Genomic DNA, 27,310 nt, shown 5'->3' with positions numbered 1-27,310 from the left:
CACACACACGATGTAACAACTTTTATTTTACAGGATATAACGTTCATGGCGCGCTGACAGGGAGGTCAGTACCGAAGCCGTGCTCTTCCATGAGCTCCTTGCTAAAATCCATGTACACTAAGCCTTCATACACCTGCAAGACACAACAGTACCGTCTGTCACTTCACAGTTAACACTGACAGGCAGGTCCACGCACCGTGGGTCATGAGACTGACCTGTACCACTCGGTCCTGCAGCCCAGCAGTAATGGACAGCTCATCCGTCTCCACATCGAGGATGAAGTTGGCTCTGATTGGTTTGGGAAGATCCTGCAGCATTAATAAAAACCAAAACAAACGTGACTCAGGACGACATTCAGTGCAGTACAGTTTTAGAGAAGAAGACCCAGATCTGCACTCAGGAACTCAAATATGCCTTTCTTTGTCCACACGCCACCTTTCCATTGAATTCCATGTGTGCCTGTGCTGGCATTTCTCCTGCGGTGTTGCTATCAGTGTGTGCAGAGTGGGAGAAGAGGGTTGCATTGACAATCCAACACAATGGGCAGCACATTGAACACATTTTATAAGTGGTCAGAAACTTGTAAATAACTCATGAAAGAATAAAGTTACGTTGAAACCAAGCACACCGTTGTTTTTCTTGTGACATTACCAAGTTTGATGTGTCACATGGCCCTCTTCCTATTGAAAAAACAAAAGTTGCATCCAAGATGGCCGACTTCTAAATGGCCACCATGGTCACCGCCCATCTTGAGGAGTTTCCCCCCTCACATATACTAATGTGCCACAAACAGGACTTTAATACCACCAACCATCCCCATGTTATTACAGTGTACCCATATAAATGGCCACCCTGTATTTCAGATAAAGTAAAGTGTGCGTGTTAGTCCCCATAGGGAAATAGTTCCTCTGCATTTAACCCATTCACCCAGGGAAGCAGATATGTGTGTAGGTAGACTGGTCACATGTCCTCACATTATCTGTGATGTTGTAGAACTTCATGAGACACTTCAGAGTAGCTGAGACGATGGCACTGTGAGAATCATAAACAAGTAGAACATTACAAAGTGCACAAAATGACCTCTGAGTTATGGTACGCCATTTCAAAACAAAGCAAAAATACTCACCTGCTTCCAGCAAGGCCCTTCACACAAACACAAATATACGACATCATCATTAGACTGAATTAGATGCAAACAGGCCACAACCGTTTACGTGTTACACTCTGAAGTATCTGAAGGGATCCTTACTACTTGTCGGGGAATGTTGGTGTCGTACTTCAGGGTGAAGTTCTGCTTTGTCAAAGCAATCCTGCAGAGAAGAATGCAGAGCATTGGATGAGCTTTGAAAACCAGCCTGTGTGATCCAAACCTGTAAACAGCTAACAGGGTTCTGGTGGCATTTGAACCTTTCCACATATCTACAACCAGGCACATGTGGGGGGCGGGGCTTGAGTACCCACCCCTTCTAATGTCTCTGCGCGGCCCTGTCTACAACCATAGCACTCTCAGACAATTCAACAGTGAACTCATGCAGTCGTTTACAGTTGTGTCTGTATTACTGAAAGTAAGTGAGTATTTGTACTTTAATAAAACTGGACTTTGTATTTCCATGTTTATTCTTGGACTCAGGCAACACGGTGGCACGGTGGTTAGCACTGTTGCCGCACAGCAAGAAGGTCCTGAGTTCAATTCCACCATCAGGCCGGGGTCTTTCTGTGTGGAGTTTGCATGTTCTCCCCGTGTTTGCGTGGGTTCTCTCCGGGTACTCCGGCTTCCTCCCACCGTCCAAAGACATGCAGCTTGTGGGGATAGGTTAATTGGAAAATCCAAATTGCCACTAGGTGTGAATGTGCGAGTGAATGTGAGTGTGAATGGTTGTCTGTCCCTGTGTGTTGGCCCTGCGACAGACTGGTGACCTGTCCAGGGTGTACCCCGCCTCTCGCCCTATGACAGCTGGGATGGGCTCCAGCGCCCCCCGCGACCCTGAAAAGGATCAGCGGAAGCGAATGGATGGATGGATTCTTGGACTCCAGGAGTAGCTTGCATTTTATGATCAAACTCAATCAGTTCATGAATGGACGGTTAGCTAATACCAGCATGTCTGCCAACACAAGTGCCGACGGTCTGATGTAGCAAAATGCCGTCACAAACTGACGGCCCGTGTTATAGCACCACACGCACATTCAGTGAACTCGTTCACAAACGTTTAAGGACAGACAGTCTGCACAGACTGAAAACATTCAAATATTTAGACGAATGATTTGACACATTTGCTCAGTTACAGCTAACAGGCTAACCATACAATCTACAGCCTGTTACACAAGCTCAGTCATATCAGAGACAATACTACATGGCTAACATGATCAACGGCACTAAACAAATGATGAAAATCCAATAAATCCACATAGCAAAGAAGTATAACTAATCGGTCTACATTCAGAGGGTGGTTGGCTAGCACGCCGTGACACAGCTTTGACTGAGATTGGTTGCTTTGTCCAAGTCAACCTTCCTGTCCCCATGCTGACATAGGCTGTGGAGACTTTTGTTGTAAATCTCGTCCACGTCACATCCCAGGTTTCGTTGTTGACACCTTGGTGCTAACTGCGGTTCAGCTCAACAGCTGCGAGTTCTCGTCATTAACCTTTCTAGAAGTTACACGAGCAACACTGGCTTTTCAGTCACACAGAGATATAAATACATCCTAACATTGTCTTGAAGGAAAGTATGGTCCCCTTGAGCATCAGATCTGAGTATTGCCTTCAGATGTACCTTGTAAGTGTTACAACTGTCCACTAGTCTCCACTGTGTAAGCATGTGAGATCTGACATTAGCAGCTTGTTATTAATTACTTTTTCATTACATTTTCTCTACAAGCTCTTATGTCAAAGCAGGTAATTCTTCACCTGCTTTCAATAAGAGACAAGGCTTTGTTATGAAGTGTTTTAGCTCTTATGAATCAGCAGACACGCACAGAGTACATTAGAGATCATCTACACCAGGGGTGTCCAACTCCAGGCCTCGAGGGCCGGTGTCCTGCAGGTTTTAGATCTCACCCTGGGTCAACACACCTGAATCACATTACCTCGTTACCAGGCCTCTGGAGAACTTCAGGACAGGTTGAGGAGGTCATTTAGCCATTTAAATCAGATGTGTTGGATCAAGACACATCTAAAACCTACATAACGCTGACCCTCGAGGCCTGGAGTTTGACACCTGTGATCTACACAGACGGATAGCAGCAGGTACCCTCACCCTTGTTTGGAGCAGAACTGGTAAAACTTCTTACATGTCGCCTGTAGCAGTCGAAGACCCCCCAGGTACCTGCAATCAGTAATAAAGACAAAGACTTCCTCACTATGACGCCTCCATCCTGCCTTTGGGCTCAGTCAGCTGGCTGCATACACACCCTTCCTTCCTGCTGATACAGAACAGATCTTGCAGGCTGCCAAACTCTGTGGGGTCGTTGAGTGGATGAGGGACTAAAACCTACAAAGGTCACAATACTTTAGAACAGAGTGGAGATGTTTTAGTTTATAAGAATATGTGGTCATTTGTATTACCAAAGTCTGGGTCTCCAGCAGAGTAACCTCAGCCCAGAAGTTAGCGATGGTCATGGCGATTGTTTTTCCATTGAAGCCATCTGAGGGATTCCCCATTAGTCCCACCCTGGGAGTCGTCAGAGATTTGGGAAGTATTTTATACCAAAGTGTGGCAGTTGCGTGTCCATGCTTTCTTACCTGGCGTATGACCGGCATGTAATAGGTTTAGCAGGGCTGCCTTGCTGCTTGGTGGAGTAGTGGGTGAGCCACTTGGTGTAGTCTGACAGTCCCTGAGATGTTGTGAGAGAAAGTGGTGTTAGACTGAAATTTAACCAGAAAAAGGAAGTAAAGTAACTGTACGCAGAAATGTACTTAAGATAGATTTTACATTAATGTAAAATCTAAATGCAATTTTGTTTTACTCTTTTTACCCCAGACAATAATGGTTCCCTTAAAGAGGATCCATCCTGCGCAGTTCTAGCTTCAGGTACTCGAGAGTACACTATATTGACTCGCCCGTCCAAACCAGGTGTTCCAATCACTGTCATGGGCACAGCTGCATAAAATCACACACCAAGGCAAGCAGGCTGCTTCTACATACAGACCCTTTCCAAAAAATTAGAATATCATGGAAAATGATATTCTGAATGGAATTTCCATAATTCCATTCACAACGTTAAACTCTCATAGACGATTTCAAGTACTTAGTTGTTTATTTGTACATAATTTGGGCTTCCAGCTCATGAAATCCATGAAAACATGATTTCAAAAAAAAATGAATACTGTGAAGACCTCACCATTCACTTCTCATTTTTTGCAGGAAAAAAAAAATTAGGATCACATCAAATTAATCAAAATGTGGTATTTTCAAAATGATATGTCAATCTTCAATACTTGGTTGGGAATCCCTTCGCCTTAACCACTGCCTCGATGTGGCATTGATGCAATCAGCCTGTGGCATTGCCTGGTAGTTATGGAGGCCCAGATTTCCTTGGTACTTGCTGTCAGCTCTTTGTTTTGGGGTCTGGGTCTTTTCCTCTTCATACCCCATAGATTCTCAATGGGGTTTAGGTCTGGTGAGTTGGCTGGCCAGTCAAGCACTGTGATGGCATGGCAATCAAACCAGGTTTTGGTGCTTCTGGCGGTATGGGCAGGGGCCATGTCCTGCTGGAAGATGAAATCTGCATCTCCATACAGATCCTCAGCAGAAGGAATCATAAAGTCATCTAAAACACTCTGGTAGACTGTTGCGGTAACCTTGGATTTAAGAAGGCAGAGTTTACCAACACCTGCACCGGACATTGCAGCCCAAATCATGACTGACTGTGGTTATTTGACACTGAACCTCAAACAACTTGGGTTCTGTTCCTCACCCATCTTCCTCCAAACACTTGGACCTTGATTCCTGAATGAAAGGCACACTTTACTTTCATCAGAAAAGAGGACCTTTGACCACTGGCCAACAGTCCAGTCCATCTTCTCCTTGGCCCAGTTGAGTCGCTCAGGCTCAGAAGTGGTTTTGAAGCTTTGATTCCTGCCTCATTCCACTCTTTCTGGGTCTCTACCAGATTCTTGAATCTTCTGTCTGATAATCCGCTGAATGCTGGTGCATCTTCTCCTGCCACATTTTGCCCTTCCACTAGACTTTCCATTGATATGCTTGGACACAGCACTCTAAACAGCCAGCCTCCTTAGCTATAAACTTTTGTGGCTTACCCATCCTATGGCGGGTACCATTGATGCTCCTCTGGCCAGTTGTCAAGTGTGCAGTCTTCCCCATATTGAACCTAACTGAGACAACTGGATCAAAGTGAAGCAAATTAATGACACCTGGGAAAACCTGTGCAGGTGCTTTGAGTTAGTACAGTGGTTCCAAACTTTTTTTGCTGGGCCCCCCTTTGTTTGACAAGAAAAATATTCGCCCCCTCTCGCAAACATCCTCCAACCACACACGCCCATATTTTGCGCCATTGCGGTTTATTTCACACCTCAAACATTTAGTAAACAATTAAGCAAATACAAGTAATCTGCAGGTAGTAAGAAAATAAACTACCAACTCTTTTACGCTGCGTCCGCACCTACACGGGTGATTTTGAACACGCAGCCGTTTCGTCCACGTAAACGGCGTTTCGAATCACCAAAAACAGATTTTTTTAAACTCCTTTTTTGTGTTTACGTGTGGACGAGGAATAGAGTTCGTCACGCAACGTCAAAGGTATGTGCCTTTTTCACGTCAGCTGTGCGCCACGTTATTGTTTACATGAGATGAATTGCAGAATGACAGATAGTCAGATTAAGAGTATTTTGTCTCTATCTGCAGGTTTACACGCTTACATAAACACGCAGTTACTGTCCCTCTATTTACAAAGGCAGAGGCGTCACGGTGTGATTGTTTTACATGTAGTTGTTTTTTCCTGTGTAATACTGTAATATTCAACATTGCTGTCAATACATTTTTCAAAAAATGTCTCTCTGTGCAAAATGGGTTTAAAAACATAAACAGCTGTGGGATCCTGTTTGTCCGTGGTTTAAACAGCCCAGTGCTGCTCCCGACAGGGAAAACCTGCAGGGAGACCTACCTCAGCACCTGTGCAGGTGAAGCCAAAGGGAAGATGTGCTTCACCATATTTTCTAGTCTTTGGCTTGGAAGGAAATTGGTTTGGAAACATATTCAGCGATGCTTCATCTCCTGCTTTGCGTTTGTGTGGGAGCCCTTGCTAGCAGTGTCCAAGCATTTTGTTTTTTCCCCCTTTTCATGCCGCGCCCCCCCTGCAATGGCTCTGGCGGGCCCCACACTTTGGGAAGGTCTGAGTTAGTAGATGAGTTATGTGTAAAACTCAGTTTAAAACATTCATGCCCTGTAAAATTTGGGCTCATGTCTTTATAGTTTCTAATTTTTCGAAATCATGTTTTCATGGATTTCATGAGCTGGAAGCCCAAATTATGTACAAATAAACTACTAAGTACTTGAAATCGTTTGTGGGCCCTGAATCTATAATCTATGAAAATTTAATGTTTTGAATGGAATTATGGAAATAAATAAACTTTTCCATGATATTCTAATTTTTTGGAAAGGGTCTGTACATTTGTGAAAGAATGGGTCGCTCATAGGAGCTCACTGAAGTCCAGTGTGGTACCATGACAGGATATCACCTGTGTAACAAATCCAGCTGTGAAATTTCCTCACTACTAAACATCAATAGACAAGTCTGGGTTTGACGGTTGCCAGGGGCACAGTACTAGTACTGCACTGTGCCAAGTGTAGAGTTTAGCAGAGGTGGGGTTATGGCAGGAACTCCAGGCCTCGAGAGCCGGTGTCCTGCAGGTGTTAGATCTCACCCTGGGTCAACACACCTGGTAGCGGTAGCGAATTCACGGAGAGGGTGGCGTGCCCACTTCGGGTCGGGGATGAGTTCCTGCCCCAAGTGGAGGAGTTCAAGTATCTCGGGGTCTTGTTCGCGAGTGATGGGAGAAGGGAGCCGGAGATCGACAGACGGATTGGGGCTGCAGCTGCAGTAATGCAGACGCTGCACCGGTCCGTCGTGGTGAAGAGGGAGCTGAGTGTAAAAGCGAAGCTCTCAATTTACCGGTCGATCTACGTCCCTACCCTCACCTATGGCCACGAGCTGTGGGTAGTGACCGAAAGAACGAGATCGCGGATACAAGCGGCAGAAATGAGCTTCCTCCGAAGGGTGGCTGGCCTCTCCCTTAGAGATAGGGTGAGAAGTTCAGCCATCCAGGAGGGGCTCAGAGTAGAGCTGCTGCTCCACATCGAAAGGAGCCAGCTGAGGTGGTTCGGGCATCTGACAAGGATGCCCCCTGGGCGCCTCCTGGGTGAGGTGTTCCAGGCATGTCCCACCGGGAGGAGGCCCCGGGGCAGACCCAGGACACGCTGGAGAGATTATATCTCTCGGCTGGCCTGGGAACGCCTTGGTGTTCCCCCGGATAAGCTGGAGGAGGTGGCTGGGGAGAGGGAGGTCTGGGCCTCTTTGCTTAGGCTGCTGCCCCCGCGACCCGGCCTCGGATAAAGCGGATGAAGATGGATGGATGATGGATGGATGTTTTCAGTGGGAGAAACGTTTTGTGTCTCATCCAGGTGATGTCTTCAGTCTCAGCTGACTGCAGGTTTCAATCTTATAAACAGGACATTTACATAGTGACTGAAACCAGCCCACTGAGGAACAAAGGGCTGGGAGGTCAGTTCCTTCATCATAATTATACAAATTCTCATGACCATTGATCAACAACCACTGATCAATGGCCATCAGTCCCATTCACAGAGAGTTGGGGAATGGCTGCAATCACAGCATGTAAGATGGTGACAGATGTACCCTTAGGCCCCTCCTCCATTCAGAGATGGTCTTTCCCTTTTTCATGTAAATGGCCTCCTTGACTCGGCGCTCAAACCAGCGTTCCTCCCTGTCCAGGATGTTACATCCTCATAGAGCTAACAGAACCAGTAACTCGGGTTAGGGTTATAGACGCTTTACTCACGGTGATACATTGACTGCAGGCAGGCAACTTGTGCCTCTTGGTTTGAACATGTTCTTCCACATCAGGCACTTACTATCACCTGCTTCTGATGGCTTCAGCTTCACCTACCTCACCCACTCCTCAGTCTACACTCAGTGCTATCTGACCAAGATTCAACACGGCTGACTGTGCAGGTGAAGTTCATTATGTCTGATTGTGTGTAATGTTCTCTGATGACCTATAAAATCTACATGTTTGAAAAACTGCCAAACTGATTTCAAAACAGCCCAAATTTGAACTTTATTCATTTGAACCTGCAGGATAACTGACTCTGAGACTGAGTTACTGTTTGTTCCTCTGGCCACAACATTGCAGCTTAAATGTATTTACTCATCTTGATTGTTCACTGCAAACAGCCTTAATGCAGAAGCCAGGATTCTCCGTGGTACGGCCTCATTTGCTGACAAACTCGAGTATAAAATAAATCGAGCACTCGTCTCCAGCTTGTTTGCATTGATGCAGAGGGAAGTGTCGAGCTGAGGTAAGAATACAAACCACTTGTCCGATCAGCTGGAAGCCAGTAGGAAGCTTCATACCAAACACGTGGCGCTGCTTCTCATTGATGAGCCACTCCTGAGGAGAAACAGCCATTAAAGTAAGTCTTCACTTTTTTTAGCTTGTTATAAAGTTGGATGGATTTGATGGGTTTAGATACAACAATGCAACAAGAATAAAAGGCAGTTGAGTTCAAAACTGTTCCTGCACATTGCTGCCTGCATGGAAAGAAGCACGTGAGCTGCTTTAGCTTTACGAACCCAGAACTGTCCAAAAGCCCTGCCCACGGTCTGAGGCTGCTGGCTCAGGAAGTCCGACATGTAGGACAGCGTGTCCCTCTGGATGCAGTAGAACACCACGCTGGCTAGCTGGGACGCCGTCTGCCCTTCCTGTGGCTTTTCCAAGAAGCGAGTTACCCTGATTCAGAAAGTGCAGCATATAAAGCATTCACTCTCAGCTGCAAATATTAACACAACATAATTAATAACATAATTAACACAAATATTTCACAGCCAATCGTAAGTCTGCATTTTCCTTTGAACTGATGGGAAAGCAACAGTAAGTGAACCACAGAAGAGCCGCTGTGAATGGACAACAGGTCAAAATTTAAAGCCGATGGCTACAGCAGGTCTCACACTTAGATGAGCTAACCCGAACCCTCCTCTCATGTAAGGGCCACTTCAGTGTTCAAGTAGAACAAAACAAACAACAAACAGCCACAAATATTTCCATAAATGTTTTGTTTGTTTTGTTAAATTTCAAATTGGTTGATCGTGGCTCAAGGAGTTGGCAGTTCGTCCTGTAACCGGAAGGCTCGGACAGTCTGGTCGTTGTGTCCTTGGGCAAGACGCTTCACCTACCGCCTACTGGTGTTGGCCAGAGGGGCCGATGGTGCGATATGGCAGCTTCTGTCAGTCGGCCCCAGGGCAGCTGTGGCTACAACCGTAGCTGCCTCCACCAGTGTGTGAATGTGAGAGTGAATGAATAGTGGCATTGTAAAGCGCTTTGGGTGCCTTGAAAAGCGCTATATAAATCCACTCCATTATTATTGTTATTATTAAATCACTTACGAGTTTAATTTGTCAGCAACTTCCTGCCAGCCCTCTCTCCTTGCTTTTGCAGCCTTTGCAGTGTTGCCTTGCGTTTTAATTAAACTCTGAAACTCCTGAAATCCCTCACTCAAGAGTTCTTGCTCTGCTGCCGAAAAATACCGAGCGCTCTCCTTCGACATTTTCGCCGACCAATCAAAGGGTTGCAGATCAATGTTTCTGCTATCGATGCGTAGCCCCTGTTAAGCCACCCAGTGATCTCACATTACTTCATCCAGCTGTACTAATCGTCAACAACAGATGTGTTCGGAGAACCGGAATAGCGAGCTCACAGTTAGCGCGATGATTTGATCTTGGATGTAGTAAGCGAGGCACGAAGAACGGACCCCAGGTCTTGAGGCGTGTCACAACATTTGGATGTTGGCTCACAGTTTGGTGTAATTTAATGAAAGCTTGAATCCATCCTGTGTTGTCCAGTCAGTTCAAGCAGGTGGTGCTGCTGTTAGGGTGTGGGGGATATTTTCAGTAGCGGCTACATCATGTATAGTGCTGTTTCCGATCATGTCCCTTTATGACCACAGTGTATTTATGTCTGATCGCTGCTTCCAACAGTATAACACAACAAAGCTCAAATCATCTCAAACTGGCTTTTTGAGCAGGACACGGAGTTAACTGTGATCAAACGACAACAACTCTGCTGTGTGATGCTATCATGTCACCATGGACCAGCATTTCTAAGGAATGTTGCCAGCACCGACCTCACCTGTGGGAATCATGGCAGACCTCTACGATGCCTCTGGAGCTGCTCTTCTCTCCTTCTTCCAGCTCGTAGTATATGATCAGCTCACCAGGCTGCAGTGGAGACACAACATGGTGAGCTAGCACACATAATTCACCCTTAATCCACAAAAAGGGCTTATTAGCAAAACTGCTGCACAAAAGCTACGAACTGTTAACTCTTAAGCCCATATCATAGCCAATAACCAACTTACGACTGTGTAACCTTCTGTGGAATTCATCCCATCCATCCAATCTCTTCCACTTATCTTTATCAGAGTCACAGGGGAAGCCTATCCCAGCTACCACAGAGGCGAGAGGCAGGATACACCCTGGACAGATCACCAGTCTGTCGCAGGGCTAACACAGATGACCATTCACACTTATGGGAAATTCACAATCACCAGTTAACCGCACTAACTGCATGTCTTTGGACTGTGGGAGGATGCCAGAGTACCCGGGGAGAACCCACAGACACAGGAAAACATGCAAGCTCCAAACAGAAAGGCCCCGCCCATACAGTGGATTCAAACCCAGGACCTTGTTGCTGTGAGGCAGGGGTGGGGAACTCCAGGCCTCGAGGGCCGGGGTCCAACAGGTGTTAGATATCACCATGGGTCAACACACCTGAATCAAATGACTGGTTCATTACCAGGCCTCTGGAGAACTTCAACACATTTAAATGAGCTGTGTTGGATCGAGGACACCGGCCCGTGAGGCCTGGAGTTCGACACCCCTGCTGTAAGGCGACAGCACTAACCTCCACGCTACCGTGCTGAATTCATTCTTTGCTTTTTTTAAAAATGACCTCATTGTGACAAATGTTTGATTTGTATGAAAACAAAAGTCACAGAGTGCTGTCAGTGTTACAAACCATTAAACAAACACGGTGATCGGACTGATAGACGATTTTATGACCAATACCAATATTTGGTGATTTAAAAAAGGTGACTATTTTAAATGTGATCTTTTTAAAAACACATAAAACATAAAGAGATATCATTAGAGTTATTTATGAGTCCTTATGAAGATAATTTGATAATGAAGTTTAAAAATAATAGGCTACTTGTTGCCAACAGGGAAGTGGCAGACTGCCCCCTGGTGGACAAACAGCAACATTCATAACATGATTGAAGGCTGTTTCTCTTTAAATAGTTGAAAGTAACAGCTGCGCTGTACAAGACAGCAGCCATATCACTGAAATGATTTTAAAAAACACAAGCAAACATATTTCCCATGTTTCTTCTAGCGTGCACTGAAATAGCAATATGATTTAATATGTATATGGTTTAATGTGCTCACCTTTGTTTCAGCTGACAGGTGCTTCATCACTTCAACTTTGCACATTTGGCACAAGATAAATATCACCCATCATATCAGCTGATGTCAGTCAAACTATGTCGGCCATACTGATCCACAGTAGTATCTCCTACCACACCACTGCTATACTGTTACGGCTGTGGCCATAAGAACACTGTGTGGGCTGTTTGTTCTGTGTCTCTTTACTGTGTTTAAGACTCTTTACAGGTCCCTCCCCTAATGAAGAGTAGTGAGCAGCTGATTGGACCATGGAACAGGTGACCACGTTCAAAAAGCCGCTCTGACAGCTCCCGAGAGAGAGAGAGAGTGGGGCGAGCGAGTAGCTTGACAGCCGACGCGGTCCTGACCTGGTTTCCCAGCCTAAACTGTTACTGTGCATGTGTGTGAGCGTGATCTGTGAGAGCCGCTCTTGGTGTGTTAACTTAGTGCTTAGGCACTCTGAAGCAGAAGGGGGGAGCCGCCTTTTCTTTGAAACAGTTTTCTCCTGTTTTCCGGGTTAGGGAGCGAGGGTTAGTATTGTCATTTGTTTGTTCTGTTTCTTTCTTAGGGTTTAGTTAGTTTTCTCTGGTGGGACTTAGTTGGTTTTGTTTATTACTTTGGCCTGGGTTCACCCTGGAGCTATGCTTCATTACCTGTAATACAAATCACCTTTTTTACTCACAACTGGTTTTGGATGTCTGGCTTGGGAACCAGGGCGGGGATTTGTCTCTCTCTCCTCCAACCTTATGTACGTCTCTACACGCCTAGACTAGGGGCGTAACATATACCTCACAGAAGTTCACACTGTCCACTCAAAAGACTACATTAAATGTTAAAACTTTAACATCTGCTACAGTTAGATGATAACCACACACTCGACCAACAGGTACCATCACTGTGATGGTCTTTTATATGCAGTCTGTCATGAAAACACAAGGCTTGGTGTCAGTTCATACAAGATAAATGGCATCTACCTGTACTATGAAAATCTCACCTTTGACCTGAAGAAGCGAATAACTTGAGCAATGTCAAAGTTTTGGTCTGCACACAGCATGTCTCCAGCAATCTGCTCACACAGAGAAGAAACGCTGAATAGCAGGCTTCGGGATTGTTCAGTGTTATTTAGTCCATTAGGCACGGACAGAGCGATCATACCACCATAATGTCGTCCTGCAGCTTCCGGCTGCGTACGACCAACTCCAGGTCAGCCACGGCCCCGAGGCGATCCTCCAGCGTAGTACTGCCGTCATTTATGATATTTTCCACAGGGAAGTCGGTAGCTGTGGCCCAGCGCTCGTAGTGCTTGTACCTGGTCGGGTTCAGAGAACAGGAGTGGAAGGAAAAGCAAAACTATGGCAAAGTTTCCAAACACCAGCCAATCCGTGCAATCACTGCCACTCACTTATCAGCATTGGTAACCAGATAGACCTCTGTGAACAGCTGGCGCCTGAAGACACAGACAGACACCGTCAGTGAGATGCAGAGGAACATGAAAGCTCTCCGGATCACGTGTGGATCACGCTCACGCACATGTTGACAGTTTCCCACCAAAAGTCAAGGATCTTCTTTCCTCCAATTCCAGGAAGCAAGGCCTTAGGTACCCCGCTCAGGTGGCTGTACAGGCCTGTTTCATCATTCTGGCAGCAAAAGGAAGATTTACTACACAAAAACCACAACCTGCTAACAGCCTCCCCATTCGGCATGAAACATGGCTAAGTCAATAGGCCTAATTATCACCTTTGTAGCAACACATCAACAACATGGGCTATGCTGTGGTAACATCTCTGTGGCTTACGTGGATACTGAACCAATTCAACAAATTCTATCATCACAGGTTTTGTGAAAGCAGCTAAAACTTGGATTACACTAACAGCGCTGCACACTACCTGAACGTTTTTACACCTTTCATTTATTTCACATGAAATACAGAGATTTTCTGCGAGCCCCCCTCTGCTCAAAAGAATCACGTGGACTTGTATACCTGAGGACCAAACAAGGACTGGACGCAGCTCACGTCCTGCTTTGTTGCTTGCATTGGTAAACCGACAGCAGCACTGTTGTACCTGCATTAAACCACTCCAGCGTTTTTTTGATCCCATAATGAACTGTCGTGTTCGTATTGTTGCCATTTCTGCTGCAGTCTTTGCAAAATCTCTCTTGAAAATACATTTTTCATGTAAATGACACTTCACTGAAAAAAAGAGCAGAAAAGTTTGTACCTTATGACAGAAAAGTCTTACCAGTTACAGGCGTGTAGTGGACAGCACACACGCAGTGGCCAAACTAGTGAAATAAGCCATCTCTGTTAGCGTCTCTCATAGTAAAGACGATATTTAAACACTGAATGTCCCATCAGTACTTTATCGCGCACCGCCGCTTTAGAAAAACCCTGCCATGTTATCGTCGCAACGGCCTGTAGGGGGGGCTGCAGACACAAAACATGCGCTGGTTTGTCAGCCGGATTTCCCATTACATGGTTAATATTTCGTAAACATGCTAAGGGACGTACGAACACTAGCCAGAGTTCAAGCGGCGCCAAAGTGTCAGCTTGTTTCGGGCAGTTCGGCGGCTTCACAACTAACGTGAACTTTGCACTGTTGCTGCTGCAACGTTGAACCGACTCACCTTAATCTGGGCCTCTAACACGGTGCCGTGCCCGGCTACCAGCAGGATACAGATCATCGTAGCCGGTCCCGGGGCTCCTCTGGAACCTTTAAACACTGAGGGTGTGTGTAGGGAATGTCTGCGCTATGTGCTTAAACCTTAGCTTCCACAAAGACGCCCACTTCCGAGCGGGGCCTTCAAAATAAAAGCTTTAGAAAGGAAATGGCTTTTCTAAAGTCTTTTAACCAGTTCATAAGCTTTATTAATCACAGCTGAGAGCGGCTCGTGACATGTAGCATAATATTTGTTTTTATTATAAAGACATACATAACCTACCTACTATGCAATGCCCCCCCCTCCAATTTATTTAGTTAGTTACATTGTTGCAATGTAATAAATGTCCCCAGTGAGGCTTCATGACACATTAAAAATACAAAGCAAAGAGTCAGACTCTTGGATGACAAACTCATAGCATCGACTGATCAAAGTGATAAACAATGTGAACATATGAATGAGTGTGTGTGATACACGGACACAGAAAGGAAAGAAAAGTGAGCTTACTGTACTGGAGGCTAACGATAATGAACAATCATAATGTTTGTGCAGGGAGGCGTTAAATGAGGGCTTCGCTAAATCAATATGATGATTGTACTGTAGATAAAAGAATGCTGTAAAAAGCTCGGAAAACAACATTTAAAGATGTCATTTAGCAAAGAAGTTGGATTTGAATATTAATGACAATATTCACTTCTTTCCCCTGTTTCATGCACACTGATCACAAATGAAGTATCTCCAAAGCATTTCAAGTACTCCTTTGGCCCACGTGTTTGATCACTGCAGGGTTCTCACTGAGGCTCTGTGCTGGACGATCCCACAATGCCGTGCTGTCGCAAGAGGTTCCTCAGGATCTGATTCTTGGACTTCCAGTCTTCCACCTGAGCAAGTACACAGCAGAAATGCAGCAGGCATGAATAAACGGCTTACCCTTGCATCTGGAATAAAACACCATGACTTTATGACGACTGTATTTTGATAGGGGTTAGAGTGGAAACTAATAAATCATGAGAAAATGGAGCAGTAATTAGATGTATTCACGTCGTCTTAAAGCCTTTCAGAAAGTGCAGCCTGCCATTCTGTGGGACATGTGGACATTGATCAAATGAAGTATTATATACAGTTGGAATGGAAGCAGTCCTGGTTCAAACTTCAGGTGAATGTTACAAAGCAGCTACAAGTTACTGGGGCGCTGGGCAGCTTTAGTCTTGAAGCAGACACACCTCCTGTCTCAGTAGCTGGTTGTCAACTCTTAGACGATCCAGAACGCCAACGTCCTCCCCAAGCTTCAGGTTGCTCTGTCGCAGCTCCTTTATGTACTCGCAGGCTTTGGACAAGATCCCCCCTTTACTCTGAAACAGGAGTTACGATAAAGCTTCAGCTTCTACTCAAATGGGCTGGAAGCCACCGTGTACCTGAACGCTCACCTGTCCCGTCTTGGTGTAGTCGACGTTACAGTCTGGAATGGCCTTTGACAGCTGCACGATCCAGTTGTTGATCTTGTCCCGGCGCCTCCGCTCAACTGTCGGTGAAACATTTCGCTTATTTACACTGTCACAACAGCCAGATCAAGCTACCGCTGCATGTCTGCGCTCACCTTCGTTGTGCTGGGCTCGCCGTTTCTCATCTCTGGAGGCCCGTGGAGCGTCCTGCTTCCTAGAAAACACGTAACAACAAAGATACTGAGCTGCTTCAGCTAACTGGGAAGTTAAATATCAAGTGCTCTAATTCTGGAGACGTGAGATGGAATTACGCAATGTACGGCTGAGTTCGAGGTGCAATCGTCCTTTGATTGGACCCCGTCAAAACCTCCTGTGGTGACATCATCACATAAAGCTGTCCTGTAAATCAATAAAGCCAGATTCAGAGGACCGGTGTAACCAGATTCATGCTTTTCAAACAGAAAACGATGTGACTGCTGCAGACTGCTGCGTCTTGTTATCTTTGCTCCCTGGAAGTTTCACGTGTGTGCTGGATGTCAAAATGCTGATTGTTCAACTTTGGGGAAGTTAATGAAGTTATGAGTGAAGACCAGTGGACTGGTACTGCTCAGCAGGAAATGAAAGAAGTCCGCAGTGTCTCTCACTGCCTCGCTCTGCATATGCAGCACTCTGAAAAAGTTCTCGCCTCTTCATGATTTATTCTATTTTTGTATATTAGACAAAAATAACCAGAGTAAATACAAAAAGCAGTTTCTAAAGGATAATGTCATTTATGAAGAGAAAAGTCTATCCAGACCTTTTTGCTCAGCACTGTTTTTTATTGTTCAATCATGAACTTTGACCTTAACTGAGACAAGTGAGGCCTGCAGTTGTTCAGGTGGATTTCTGGGTCTTTTGTGAGCTCCTGGATGAGTCACTCTTGGGTTGATCTGAAGAGCCAGCATCTCCTGGGAAGCATAGCTTTCTCCATCCATGGATGATGGCTCTCAGTGTGCACAGGAAGGAGTTATAAAGACATTTCTAAGGATTTCCCAAATCATTAGAAACGTCTTCATAACTCCTTCCTGACTGACAGACGTCAGTGACTTTGTTTCTCAGCTGTTTCTTTAGATTGTGGCACCATGTGCTGCTCTGTTCGATAGTTGGACTGAGCAGGTCTGACTGTGGTTGATTCGTGATGACAGTTACTTTTTCAGAGAGGGGGGAATGGTCTGGATATCGTTTTTTCCAATAAACAATTAAATCATCTTTAAAAAAAATTTTTTTTAAACTTTGGTTATCTTTGCCCAATATAAAAATTAGTTTAATGATCAGAAACATTTCCGTGTGACAAAGATGCAACAACTAAAATTGGTAAGGGGACAAATTCATGTTCCACAGCACTGTACGCAGACCAGTCAACCGCCTACCACTGGGGGTAGTACATGAATAAAATCACACTAAAACAATGATGTAATCATGAGTAAAATGAACCAGTGGTCATGATGGGACTGAGAGGTCTGAAAATCAAACGTGCTAAAAATGGTGAGAATGTGGCCAGTAGATTTAAATAAGGTGAGGATTTGGATTTTTCTACTTTGTAATTGCACATGAGAAACACTTTATAATGGATAAGACGAAGAATGTGACCTCTTCAGCCTTCTGACTAGGGATGGGTACCGGTGTCGGTAGTAACCAGACCGAAAAGCAGCGCACATTTCGGTGCTTTATTTCGGTGCTTTTTTTTCCTGAGCTGTGATACACTTCTAGCCAATCATTTTACGTTTCCGAGGATAGTAGGCGGGGCCAGGTACGTACGTTCTTTTAGAGCAGAGCTACAGATTAAAAATGTCCAAGGCGAAGCGGTCAAAGTCTGGCTGTACTTCACAGCAAAATATGCAAACTCAGCAGCAACAAGTGCTTTAAGCTAGGGCTGCTCGATTATGGCAAAAATGATAATCACGATTATTTTCACTGAAATTGAGATCTCGATTATTTGATGATATTTATTTAACCCTTTAAGACCTACCATAGAACCAAGTCCGCCAGAGCTTATATTATTTTTTTACATGTTGTAGTGCCATTTATGGGAGCATTTCAAGTTGCTATACAACTGTTATAGCCCATATTTTATTAATAATATGTATGCATTAAGTCCATAGTAACTACATTAATTGCAAAAAAGTGCAATAAACTACAAAAAAAATTTAAAATCGTTTTTGTTTGTTTTTTTTACATATATTACTTGGAGAAATTTAAGAGGTTTATCCCTCAAAACTTTAAATACAAAAAAGTTGCAAAAAATAGTTTACAACAACAGGAAATTTATTTTGAGTGTCTTCATAGTTTTATTTTGGAGATACACCAATTTTTATATACTGCAGGAAAAACAAAAAAACAATCCTATGATGCAAATTTGCAAAGAAAACAGCAGGTGCATCAAAATAAACTATTTCCAGCAGTGCAATTCGAGTTCTAAGCATCCCAGCAACTATTCAGAAAAGTCAAACATGACCAGTATAGGCTTTTAAGGCCTACAAGTAAAAAAACTACATTTCCGCGAAAATGACGTCACTTCCGGTTTCGGCAAAGGAAATGGCGGACATGCGACAGTTCGCGCTGACGTCTGTTTCACTGTGGGAAGTGTTACGAACAGCTGATTGGATCGGCAAAGCGTGTTTCTGGAATATTATGTTTTTGTTCCTGCAAGAGCTTTTTATGCAGTTTTTGCAAAGCTTTATGTGGAAGGAAACCGTGACCGAGGACAAGTTACACAGAACGGAGCGTGCTGCTCTGACCGGCTTTAAAGGGTTAACAATGACTTTAAAAAATAATATAAAATAGTGTGCAACACCACTGAAGTTTTTTTACCTCTCTTTTCAACCAACAGCAGTCACTCTCCTCTCCAAATAACTTCTGCTTAGCTTTCCGAGCTTCCCTCGGGTCCTCTTAATCAGCGGTCTCCAACCTTTTTTGCGCCACGGACGGTTTATGCCCGACAATATTTTCACGGACCGGCCTTTAAGGTGTCGCGGATAAATGAGGGAGGGGCTAATAATCGGCTCAGTCATTTTTAAAGATCGTTGAAAGCCCAGATCGTAATCGTGATTAAAATTCGATTAATTGAGCAGCCCTACTTTAAGCTGATACTGTGATACTGTCAAAGGAGGTAACACCTCAAATCCGATGAGACACCTGGCGACGCATAGCGTTTTTTTTTAAAGCCCAGAAATGCGCCGTATTTGATAGCTTGCTGCGAGACCTCACACCGAGCACATCTACTGCGGGTGGGTTGCCTGTTATGCAACATCCCCCAAAAACACGAAGAGCAGAGTCCTGGCCCCTAGCCCTGCCAGTGTAGCAGAAATGATGAGGATGATGATGCAGCAGCAGCCGTTCTTCTCTGCGTGAGTAGCTTAATGTTGTTCGTGTGTAATTTACGTTGAGTAGGCTAACCACGTTATTACATTAATGCATGTAAGGTGAACTACATGAACCTTCACCCTGGCCAAAAAGGCTAAAATGACCAAAGAAAAAGTGGAAAACAGTTAAACATGAGAGGTTTTGGACAAAGTTTGTGTTTTTTCCATTGTTTAAGCACTGCTTCCAGCCAAGAGTGATACCATATATGCCCCATAGCTGCAGAAAAGGCTAACATTGTTATCTTTTTACAAAAACCAGCTGAACATGAGAGGTTTTTGGACCAATTTTGTGTTCTCCATTCTTTAAGCACCGGTTTGAGCACCGTTTGAGTTTGTTTCAAAAGTACCGATTTGGCACCGGTATCGGATAAAACCTAAACGATACCCATCCCTACTTCTGACTCATGGATGTCTTACACGAACTTACTAAGAGCAGTGACAGCGTATTTTTGAAGAGTACACAAACATCCAGGCCTGATGGATACGCAGTGATTACCTGTGGGCGTGGTCTGGCCCAGAAGCGTGTCAGACGCCTGCACGGTGGTTACCATGGTACCAGTGGTGGCATCTGCGATGGTGGCAGGGTAGTAAGTGTACTGTGTCTCAGCGCTGCAATCTCCCTCCAATGCCTCTGACTGTGAGAAGACGGCCTGAACAGTAAAGACAGTAAATATGACTGAAAAATATCCAATCCCACAGACTTCAGTGACTCACATACACAGTGGCACAGCCATAAAGGCTCCTGTGAAACTTCATCAAAGCACACATCTTTTGTGAGCCAGCAGTTTAGCTTTTTAGGACGCTCTAAATGATTCAGTTTTTTTACGTCACTGAGCAATGAACCCTGATACAGTTATCTCAGACCCACAGCAGCAGCTCTGAGCACAGAAGCTCCGCCCACCTCCTGCTCAAACCCTCTGAATACAAAGGCCAGCCAATCAGAGAGGGAAGTAAGGGTGCTCGAGCAGCTGGTCTCAGACAGAGGATGACCCTCCACAGGGCGGGTGTTATTAGTATTATTTTGAATTGAATTATGCAGAGCTACCCAGTGACACTCCAGAATAAAACTGTAGATGGAAGTGAACCAAACGGTTTCCTTTAAAGCGACGGGGCGATCGTGGTTCAAGGGGTTGGGACGCTCATAAGATAAGATAAGATAAGATAAGATAGAACCTTATTAATCCCTCGGGTGGGTTCCTCTGGGAAATTCGGTTTCCAAAAAGCACAGCACCGACAGAAGTTACAGTTACAGAATGTTATATATATATATATATGGGAAGCAGCCAGCCGCCGTGCCGCCCGGGTAATGGAAGAAATGAGTGCGTCGACTAGAGAAACATCAACCGAGAGTGTGACCGAAGGTTACCGAAGAGAAAACAGATGATGGTTCCAACGCCGGAGAGATTGTCGAACGGAAGAGCCATAGAAGTTCTGTAGTGTGAAGGTATTTCTGCTATTTCAAGTCTGACAAAAAACAGAGTAGCTGCACTGTAATTGTGCCGAAAGCAAGTCTGGAAATACAATAAAGCGGTGCAGCTCAGTCTCTGACTGGAAGCACTGATTCGTCATTCGGCTTTTGTCAGACTAAAGTACCTGTTACAACTGTTTGAAAAGCTCAGCTATACAACAAGGAGAGATTGAGAATTTCCTTTTAGTTCTCAGTTTATTTGATATTGACAAAAGTTAGTCAGTTTTGTCTGTTCTTCTGTAAAACAAACTAAGATTTATTTTTAGAATTAATATTTTGTTTCTAAGTGGAATTGACAGTTTAGTCTGTTTCGTTTGTTCTATTTTGAAACTTAAACGCTTTAGCGGCTGCCTTTTGTGTAGTTTGCAATATTTGCCTTTATTTATCTGAAAAAGTCTCATGTTCCTTAAGTACATCTACCCTGTTGAACTTATTATGGGAAATAAATATTTAAATAAAAACAAGCTGCTGATTATTTCACATTTTACTTGTGAGCAACGGCACATTTAAATCTTACAAATATAGTTATTTGGCTGATATCGTGATAGATATCGTTATCGCCTGAAATGAAAAAAACATATCGTGACATGAAGAAATCTTATATCGCCCAGCTCTACTAGAACGGTATTCTTATTCAGTTGGCTGTCAGTGTGTTTTTTTTTTTTTTTTGCCTGTCCCGTTTGGCTCTTTTGCATCAGAATTGTTGTCTAAAGGCAAAGAAAGATGCCCAACGGATTTACTTTACCAAATTGACCATCCCAGCCTTGCCATAATGGTCCATTTGATTCACCTTTTATTGTTTATTTTATTTTCACTTACTGAATACGGGACAGACTTGAATGAGGAAAAGAAAAGGGAGAAAGGAAGAGGGAAAGAAAAACAGCGGGGAAGAGGCACAAAAAAAAAAATCCATCTATCAATCACCTGGATCACCTGTTAAGAAAGAAAAAAGAAAACAAGCAGAAGAAAACGAGAGCAATACAATGAACAACATCACAATGATCTATGGGAATATGACAGTAAATACTAAATATTAAACCTTATTGTGCAGCACGTAAGATCGACAGCGCACAGCGTGCTTTGAGGTAGGAGCCAAAAAGGGTGTAGTTTGTGGGTGTGATCACCCGTGTGTACACCTGTGAGCATGGACGCGCTTGTTTTTAAAAGGTTCCTTCATGTAATGATCTGCTAGAGGGTGTGGAGGGGCCACAGCCCCGTCCTCCAGGGCATGAAGCAGGTATGGAGGAGATCAAAACTCCAGACATCCAGAGGCCCCCAGAACACAAGAGACCAAGGAAGACCAACAGAGGGGCAGCTGCGCCACTGTCCCAGAAAGAGCTGAGGAGAGTCCCAGATGAGGGGTCACTCAGCAGCCGCGGAGCAGAAGCCAGGGGGAGTTGCAGTGACGCGCCCGTGAGCTCCGCCGGCAGCCAGCCGTGCCTGAGTGACCGAGCCCCAGGCCGAGAGGCCGGGGGCACCCCACCTCCGAAGTGGCCCGAGCGAGCCCCAGGCTCCAGGCCCCGATAAGCGGCCACCAAGGAGTGAGCCGGTGGGTACCTGGACGCCCATCCCCGGACACAAAGAACCACCAACACACCGATGTCTGAGGGAGTCCGCCACCGGCAGGGGAAGTGGTGGTAGGGGGAGATAGGCCTCCAAACCTTGGAGGGCCTGAGATGTCCCCAGAGAGGTGGCGCCTGACACCCAACCTGACATATAGACACAGAAATACAGGCACACACAGATACAAACATCCATTCCCACCCTCATGCTCTCATATGCACTCACTCCACACTCAACCAACGTGGAGACAGACATAAAGAGACGCTATACACACGATCACACTCCCCAAGCGTACTCTACGAACCGGGTCTAGGTACCCTTGCCCCTGGAGGGGGGAACTGCACCCAGACCCAGGTGGTGTGACCCTTTTCCCTGGGGTGGAGAGAAGCAGACCGCCCCAACTCCGCAGCAGCAGGGAGACCCCACATTCCAGACCCCAGTCGGAGGGCCAACTCCTCCTCCTGGCCCCCCCGCTCCAGCAGGTCGCAGAGAATGGGGGTGAGAGAAGACTCCAAACCTCCCTCCACCCGCTCATTGTAGTGTTGATGCATGTGTGTTCTAAGGTGCATTTAAAACCCAGGAGGGCATGGAGCTACCTGCCAGAGAGCAGCAGGTAAGCGCATAGTCCCTCCTGCTGGCCCTCAATGTCTACGTGTATTTAACCTTGAGAGGTGGGCAACGACGCCAGGGGTGAGGTGTTTAGCTTCGTCCGTCAGATACACAACAAAGCACTATTTTTGGTGGAGCATGCTAGCGGGCCGTCGTTATTACCGTGTTTTTTTTGGAAAATACGGGGCACTTAAAATCAATCCTTTGATTTCTCTGAAAGTCGACAGAGCCCCTTATAATCCCGTGTGCCTTATGTTTGAACTCTGGTTGTGTTTACTGACCTCGAAACGATTTTATGTGCACGGCGCTCGAAAATCTGTCAAATGTTTCAGTACGACTTTGCTAAGCTACGAAGCCGCACCGCTTGATGGATTGTCGGAGCATTGCGGCTATCGTAGGCGGAGCCTCGCGGAGTGATACGTACTGTGCTTCAACATAATATTACCGTACTGTGTGTGTTTAACCTCTTTTTAAGTTTTGTGGATGTTATACATGGTTATGCTGAGGATATGTCGGCCAGTTTCCACTGAAATGCCTTTTGGTTAAACTGTCAGCGAGGAATTTGCACTGTTACATTTTTATATAACTTTAATGCACATAAAAAACAGCTGCTTGTTTAAGTGAAAATACATTGATGTTTTTTTTGCACTAATAAAGTTGAGGAGTTGTAAAGTATTTTGTCTAGTGTCAATTATATCGTTATCGCAAATTTTCAAATGTATATCGTGATAAATATTTTTGGTCATATCGCCCTGCTCTAATGCTCAGTACTCTACACTGGCTAGATATCGAGCCAGCTGGCCACATGGCTGTGTAACTCATCATAAACACCCACTCCAAAAACACATGGCACAACACAGAAGAGCCACCTCGACCGGACGAGACTCAGCTGTACATCTGCATCTAAAGGTCAAAGGTCACTCTGTTGAGGATGCCAGCGTTCACATTTTGGACAGAGAAGACAGATGGTTTGAAAGAGAACTGTAAGAAGCCATCCATGTGCAGTGTGAAGGACCATCCTTGAACAGAGGCAATGGTTTACGACACCTTTTTCTTCCAACCTCCTAAGATTACAGTTAGCTGTCAGTTATTGTTGGCACCTGTGTGACAGTCTGAGTGGTCGCGGGGAAACCGGCGACCAGGCTGACCGCTGCAGCTCCGTCTGTCTGACCCTCCAACTGGCCATCTGCCACCTGGATCACTCTGTAGGTCACCTGCAACACAACACATTACACTGAGTGCTTGATGTCTCATTACCTCTGAGATGACAGGTAAACCTCAGGAGAACACTCCAATCTACCTGAACTTCTAAGCTGGAACCTGTGCATTTGTGCTTAGGTGAACTACATTCAAATTAGAAGTGTCAGAAAACAAACAGGCAAACAGTGACAGAATGAAAGAAAGTCCTTCCTCTCAGCACTCTGTCCTACCTGTCCACCCGCTCCTTCTGTCTTGAACAGATATTTGATGGGTTGGTCAGTAAAGGTGGCAGCAGACTGAATAGTAGCAATAGCTGCTGGATCCTCAGCGGTAGCTACGGACCCTGAAGAAGCAAACGTATAAAATGTAAGACAGCCCTAGAACCATCAGAAATAAGTCTGAGGACACAGCAGCAGTTTAAAAAGACTGAAACTGTGTTACTTATGATTTGGCTGTCCCACACAACCAGATATGCTCTGGAAGATTACAAAACTGCAAAGACTTAAAGGAAATGTTATAGTAACAACACAATCATGTCGCTCCAGGTCAGCTGAAGTCACTCCTTTATTAATCCATTATTAATGTCATCCCTCTTTGTCTTTCAGTGTATCCTGGAATCACCCTTATTTAAGATAAACTACACAGCTACAATCACATGGAATTCAGGTTAACCAGCTAGCTAAATATTAAGCTTCTCCACAAATCTGTGTGTAAAAAAGGAAACTCACTTCCTTCACCTCCTCCAACCTAAAAGCTCCTTGTATCCATAGCCATGTGCCAGCAGTGAAAATACGTGTGTGCCTGCCTGTTTGATCGGCTCTTAATGAATAATGAAGCAGTTTCACTTAATAACTGCTGGTGAGGACGAGATATCTAGCCAGCTGGCCACATAGCTGTGTAACTCATCATAACTGTCAAAATGAAAGCTCGGTCTGCTTTCAGTTGGGAGATACTGACTGTATCTTTGTCAGCAGCAGGACAAAGGAGACTCCAAGTCCCATCAACTCAACTGTACTCTCAGGCAGAACCGGCCGAGTCTGCATCGGACTGTTTAAAGTACATAGAAGTACCACGGCAGTCCGTTAGTACAGTGTTAATAGGAAACTTTAAAGGCAGTGACACACACACACACACACACACACACAGCTTTTTTTCTTTACCTTCCTCGTTGACGGTAACAGTGCCGTCTTGTTCAGGGCTTTTCTGCTGACTTCGCACGTTGGAAACAGAGTATACATAAATTAGCTCATTCCCCTGTTAAATACAAGTCCTTGACTTTGTCGTAACTGCAACAATGGCGCATTTAAACGCCCCACTCACCTCTTCATTGCTCGGGAAGCTCTTGGACGAGGAGACCGCCTTCACTCGCTCCCACAGCCAGACTGAAACAAGTTCATGAGTTTGACAAAGACGTGGGACAAACTTTGCTCACGACTATAAAATATCGTGTGTCGATATGGTGTCGTTTGAGCGAACACACGCTTAAAGCGGGAGATTGCAGCTAAAACGACATTAGAAAAACGTTGGCGGTAGCTAGCAGTTAATGCCGAAGGAGCAGAAACCGTGCGAACGTCACGGTCTGTGCGCAGGAAACGAGCAGATGTCGCCTTCAAAGTTAAAGCATCAACACTGGTGGCAGCAAACAAGGCAAGTCACTGAAGTGTTCAACGTCGGTGTCTGTTGTAGTCAGTGTTACCTTTAACACTATAGCACGTTATATCTAGCTTATATTTGTATTTTACTGCTATGACTGAGCGAAGTTTCGACGTGTGCGCCAAATCAGCGCTTTTAATTTGACAGTTCTGGCGGAAATCTAATGTCTCGTTGCGACTCGACGAGGATCCTGTCTTTTCTGTTACATTACCGTACGGCCCCAGCGGTTTTTGCAGATGTTTAACAAAGCACTCCTCTTCCTGCTGCCTCGGTGAAAACAGTGTCTGCCCTCGCTAATAAAGACGACGTTTTTATAAAAAACATTCTAATGTCCAAATTATGCGCTTAGTTCTAAATGATGGCCAAGATATTCCAGACTGAACAAAGATCTACTTACACAGTGGTCCCTCCTCCGATATTTGTCAACAGAGCTGTTTCAGCTTTACGCATGCGCCACAGGAGATCAAGTCGGCTGCTTCCAGATCAGTAACAGCAACAATATACAAATAACTACACTTCCGTTAAAAATGAGTCTATGTTACACAACTTCCAAATATATACTTGCGTCACTATTCAGAGTAAATTGGTACATTTGACTGCATTCACGAAAGAGGACCTCACGGAAGACCTAACGCGTACCAGCTTGACACAGGTAACCTGAAAGTGTGTGCTCTGCGGCCAGGAGGGTTCACTGTTCAGCTCGGATGTCCAGAGCGTGTGGAGGCGTCTGTGGGGTGTCCCTCGGTCACTTCAGTGTTGCCTTTATCTTTCAATGACTTCACTACATCCGCAGAGGGTCAACATTCAAAATAAACAATGACAGAAATCAACATGGGTCTCCAGTATTCTGGCGGAAATGCCGTTTTAGTTGCAATAAAAATGCATTATTATTATTATTATTCTTGTAGTTATTACTCGATGTAATACTAAGCGTGATGCATTATGAACGTGTTCAAACGAAAAAAAATATGAGTGCTCGGGCCAGGCGAGGTAAAAGCGCTAGACAGCGCCCGTGGTTCGAACCCTCTGACGAAGGCTGGAAGAGCTTTTGGATGCTGAGAAGTAACCACTGAGCTAAACTAACGCGGAGGCAGCAGCGGGGAAAGAGCCCTTTAAAGCCGTCTGTCCTGTCGTGTCATATCTGACCGACTTACAACTTAAAACACTCATAAATATCCGATTGCCTGAAGGCCTTATGACATCTTCCACACTATGCACTTGAAAAGGCGATGATCACCTCTTTTATTGAGTGTTTTAATCAACCTTGTGTTCAATCAATCTGTGGTGTTCCCGGTGAAAAATGTTTGTTATGCTAACTTAAGAGCTGCTAAAACAGACCGGTCAATTGTGACCGGGAACACTAGTTAAGCTTAAGGAATCACTTCCTCCTCCACTGTGAGTGGAAGAAAAATAGATGTAAAACACTGGACAGCGCCCGTGGTTCGATCCCTCTGACGAGAGTAAAGCGGTTCAAAGGTGCTGAGAAGTAACCACTGAGCTAAACCAGCGCGGGTGTGCCTGCAGGTAAAGTGCCTTCTAAAGGCTTCTGCCTCCGTGGCGAAGTCGCCAGCTTACAGCGCCACACTGCTTTCAGTGAAAGTTGTGGTGTTTAATGTCGGCGTG

General features: G+C 45.0%; 2 protein-coding genes across 6 annotated transcripts in view; both read right to left on the bottom strand.

Annotated features, from left to right (window-relative positions):
• Positions 1–14,503, bottom strand: part of gkup (glucuronokinase with putative uridyl pyrophosphorylase) — a 21,500-nt gene extending 6,997 nt beyond the window's left edge. For 2 of the 4 annotated variants that reach the window (XM_085478924.1, XM_085478925.1), the window contains exons 1-17: positions 14,319–14,502; positions 13,224–13,330; positions 13,096–13,140; positions 12,849–13,002; positions 12,688–12,759; positions 10,381–10,469; positions 8,829–8,985; positions 8,569–8,646; positions 3,739–3,830; positions 3,562–3,667; positions 3,408–3,487; positions 3,254–3,322; positions 1,250–1,310; positions 1,127–1,143; positions 975–1,032; positions 216–308; positions 73–133 (exon numbers count right to left, since the gene is read on the bottom strand). In XM_085478924.1, the coding sequence (XP_085335050.1) occupies positions 73–133; positions 216–308; positions 975–1,032; positions 1,127–1,143; positions 1,250–1,310; positions 3,254–3,322; positions 3,408–3,487; positions 3,562–3,667; positions 3,739–3,830; positions 8,569–8,646; positions 8,829–8,985; positions 10,381–10,469; positions 12,688–12,759; positions 12,849–13,002; positions 13,096–13,140; positions 13,224–13,330; positions 14,319–14,375 (1,396 nt within the window). In that variant the 5' untranslated portion in view covers positions 14,376–14,502. Of the gene's footprint in view, positions 1–72; positions 134–215; positions 309–974; positions 1,033–1,126; positions 1,144–1,249; positions 1,311–3,253; positions 3,323–3,407; positions 3,488–3,561; positions 3,668–3,738; positions 3,831–8,568; positions 8,647–8,828; positions 8,986–10,380; positions 10,470–12,687; positions 12,760–12,848; positions 13,003–13,095; positions 13,141–13,223; positions 13,331–14,318 lie in introns of all 4 variants that reach the window. The other 2 variants (XM_085478926.1, XM_085478927.1) reach the window with 2 other exon arrangements.
• An 85-nt stretch (positions 14,504–14,588) lies between these two features.
• On the bottom strand, positions 14,589–26,412 carry usf1 (upstream transcription factor 1). Of its 2 annotated transcripts, XM_085478928.1 has the most exons (11): positions 26,085–26,412; positions 25,355–25,416; positions 25,195–25,244; positions 24,265–24,377; positions 23,935–24,048; positions 19,691–19,844; positions 16,105–16,192; positions 15,949–16,007; positions 15,779–15,873; positions 15,575–15,703; positions 14,589–15,232 (listed from the first exon to the last, which is right to left on the bottom strand). In XM_085478928.1, the coding sequence occupies exons 2-11, from the start codon at positions 25,360–25,362 to the stop codon at positions 15,143–15,145; spliced, it is 900 nt and encodes a 299-aa protein (XP_085335054.1). In that variant the 5' UTR covers positions 25,363–25,416; positions 26,085–26,412; the 3' UTR covers positions 14,589–15,142. The 2 variants fall into 2 exon arrangements, with proteins under 2 accessions (XP_085335054.1, XP_085335055.1); XM_085478929.1 differs by lacking the exon at positions 26,085–26,412 and having other exon boundaries at positions 16,114–16,192; positions 25,355–25,874.
• Positions 26,413–27,310: the final 898 nt, after the last annotated feature.

The sequence above is a fragment of the Copadichromis virginalis genome, linkage group LG14 (assembly GCF_057382275.1).
Source record: "Copadichromis virginalis isolate Kocher_CV1m ecotype Utaka linkage group LG14, C_Virginalis_male_GT1.1, whole genome shotgun sequence".
In the NCBI taxonomy this organism is placed as follows: Eukaryota; Metazoa; Chordata; class Actinopteri; order Cichliformes; family Cichlidae; genus Copadichromis; species Copadichromis virginalis.
Note: the sequence above shows the minus strand (reverse complement) of the source record. Positions and strands in the feature narration are given on the sequence as shown.

Excerpts from the sequence above, each read along its gene's own strand:
- usf1 (XM_085478928.1), bottom strand. Across the intron at positions 24,049-24,264 it reads CAGAAGGAGCGGGTGGACAG|GTGACCTACAGAGTGATCCA; the intron begins GTAGGACAGAGT and ends GTTGTGTTGCAG. Across the intron at positions 16,193-19,690 it reads GGGCCAGACCACGCCCACAG|GACAGCTTTATGTGATGATG; the intron begins GTAATCACTGCG and ends ATTGATTTACAG.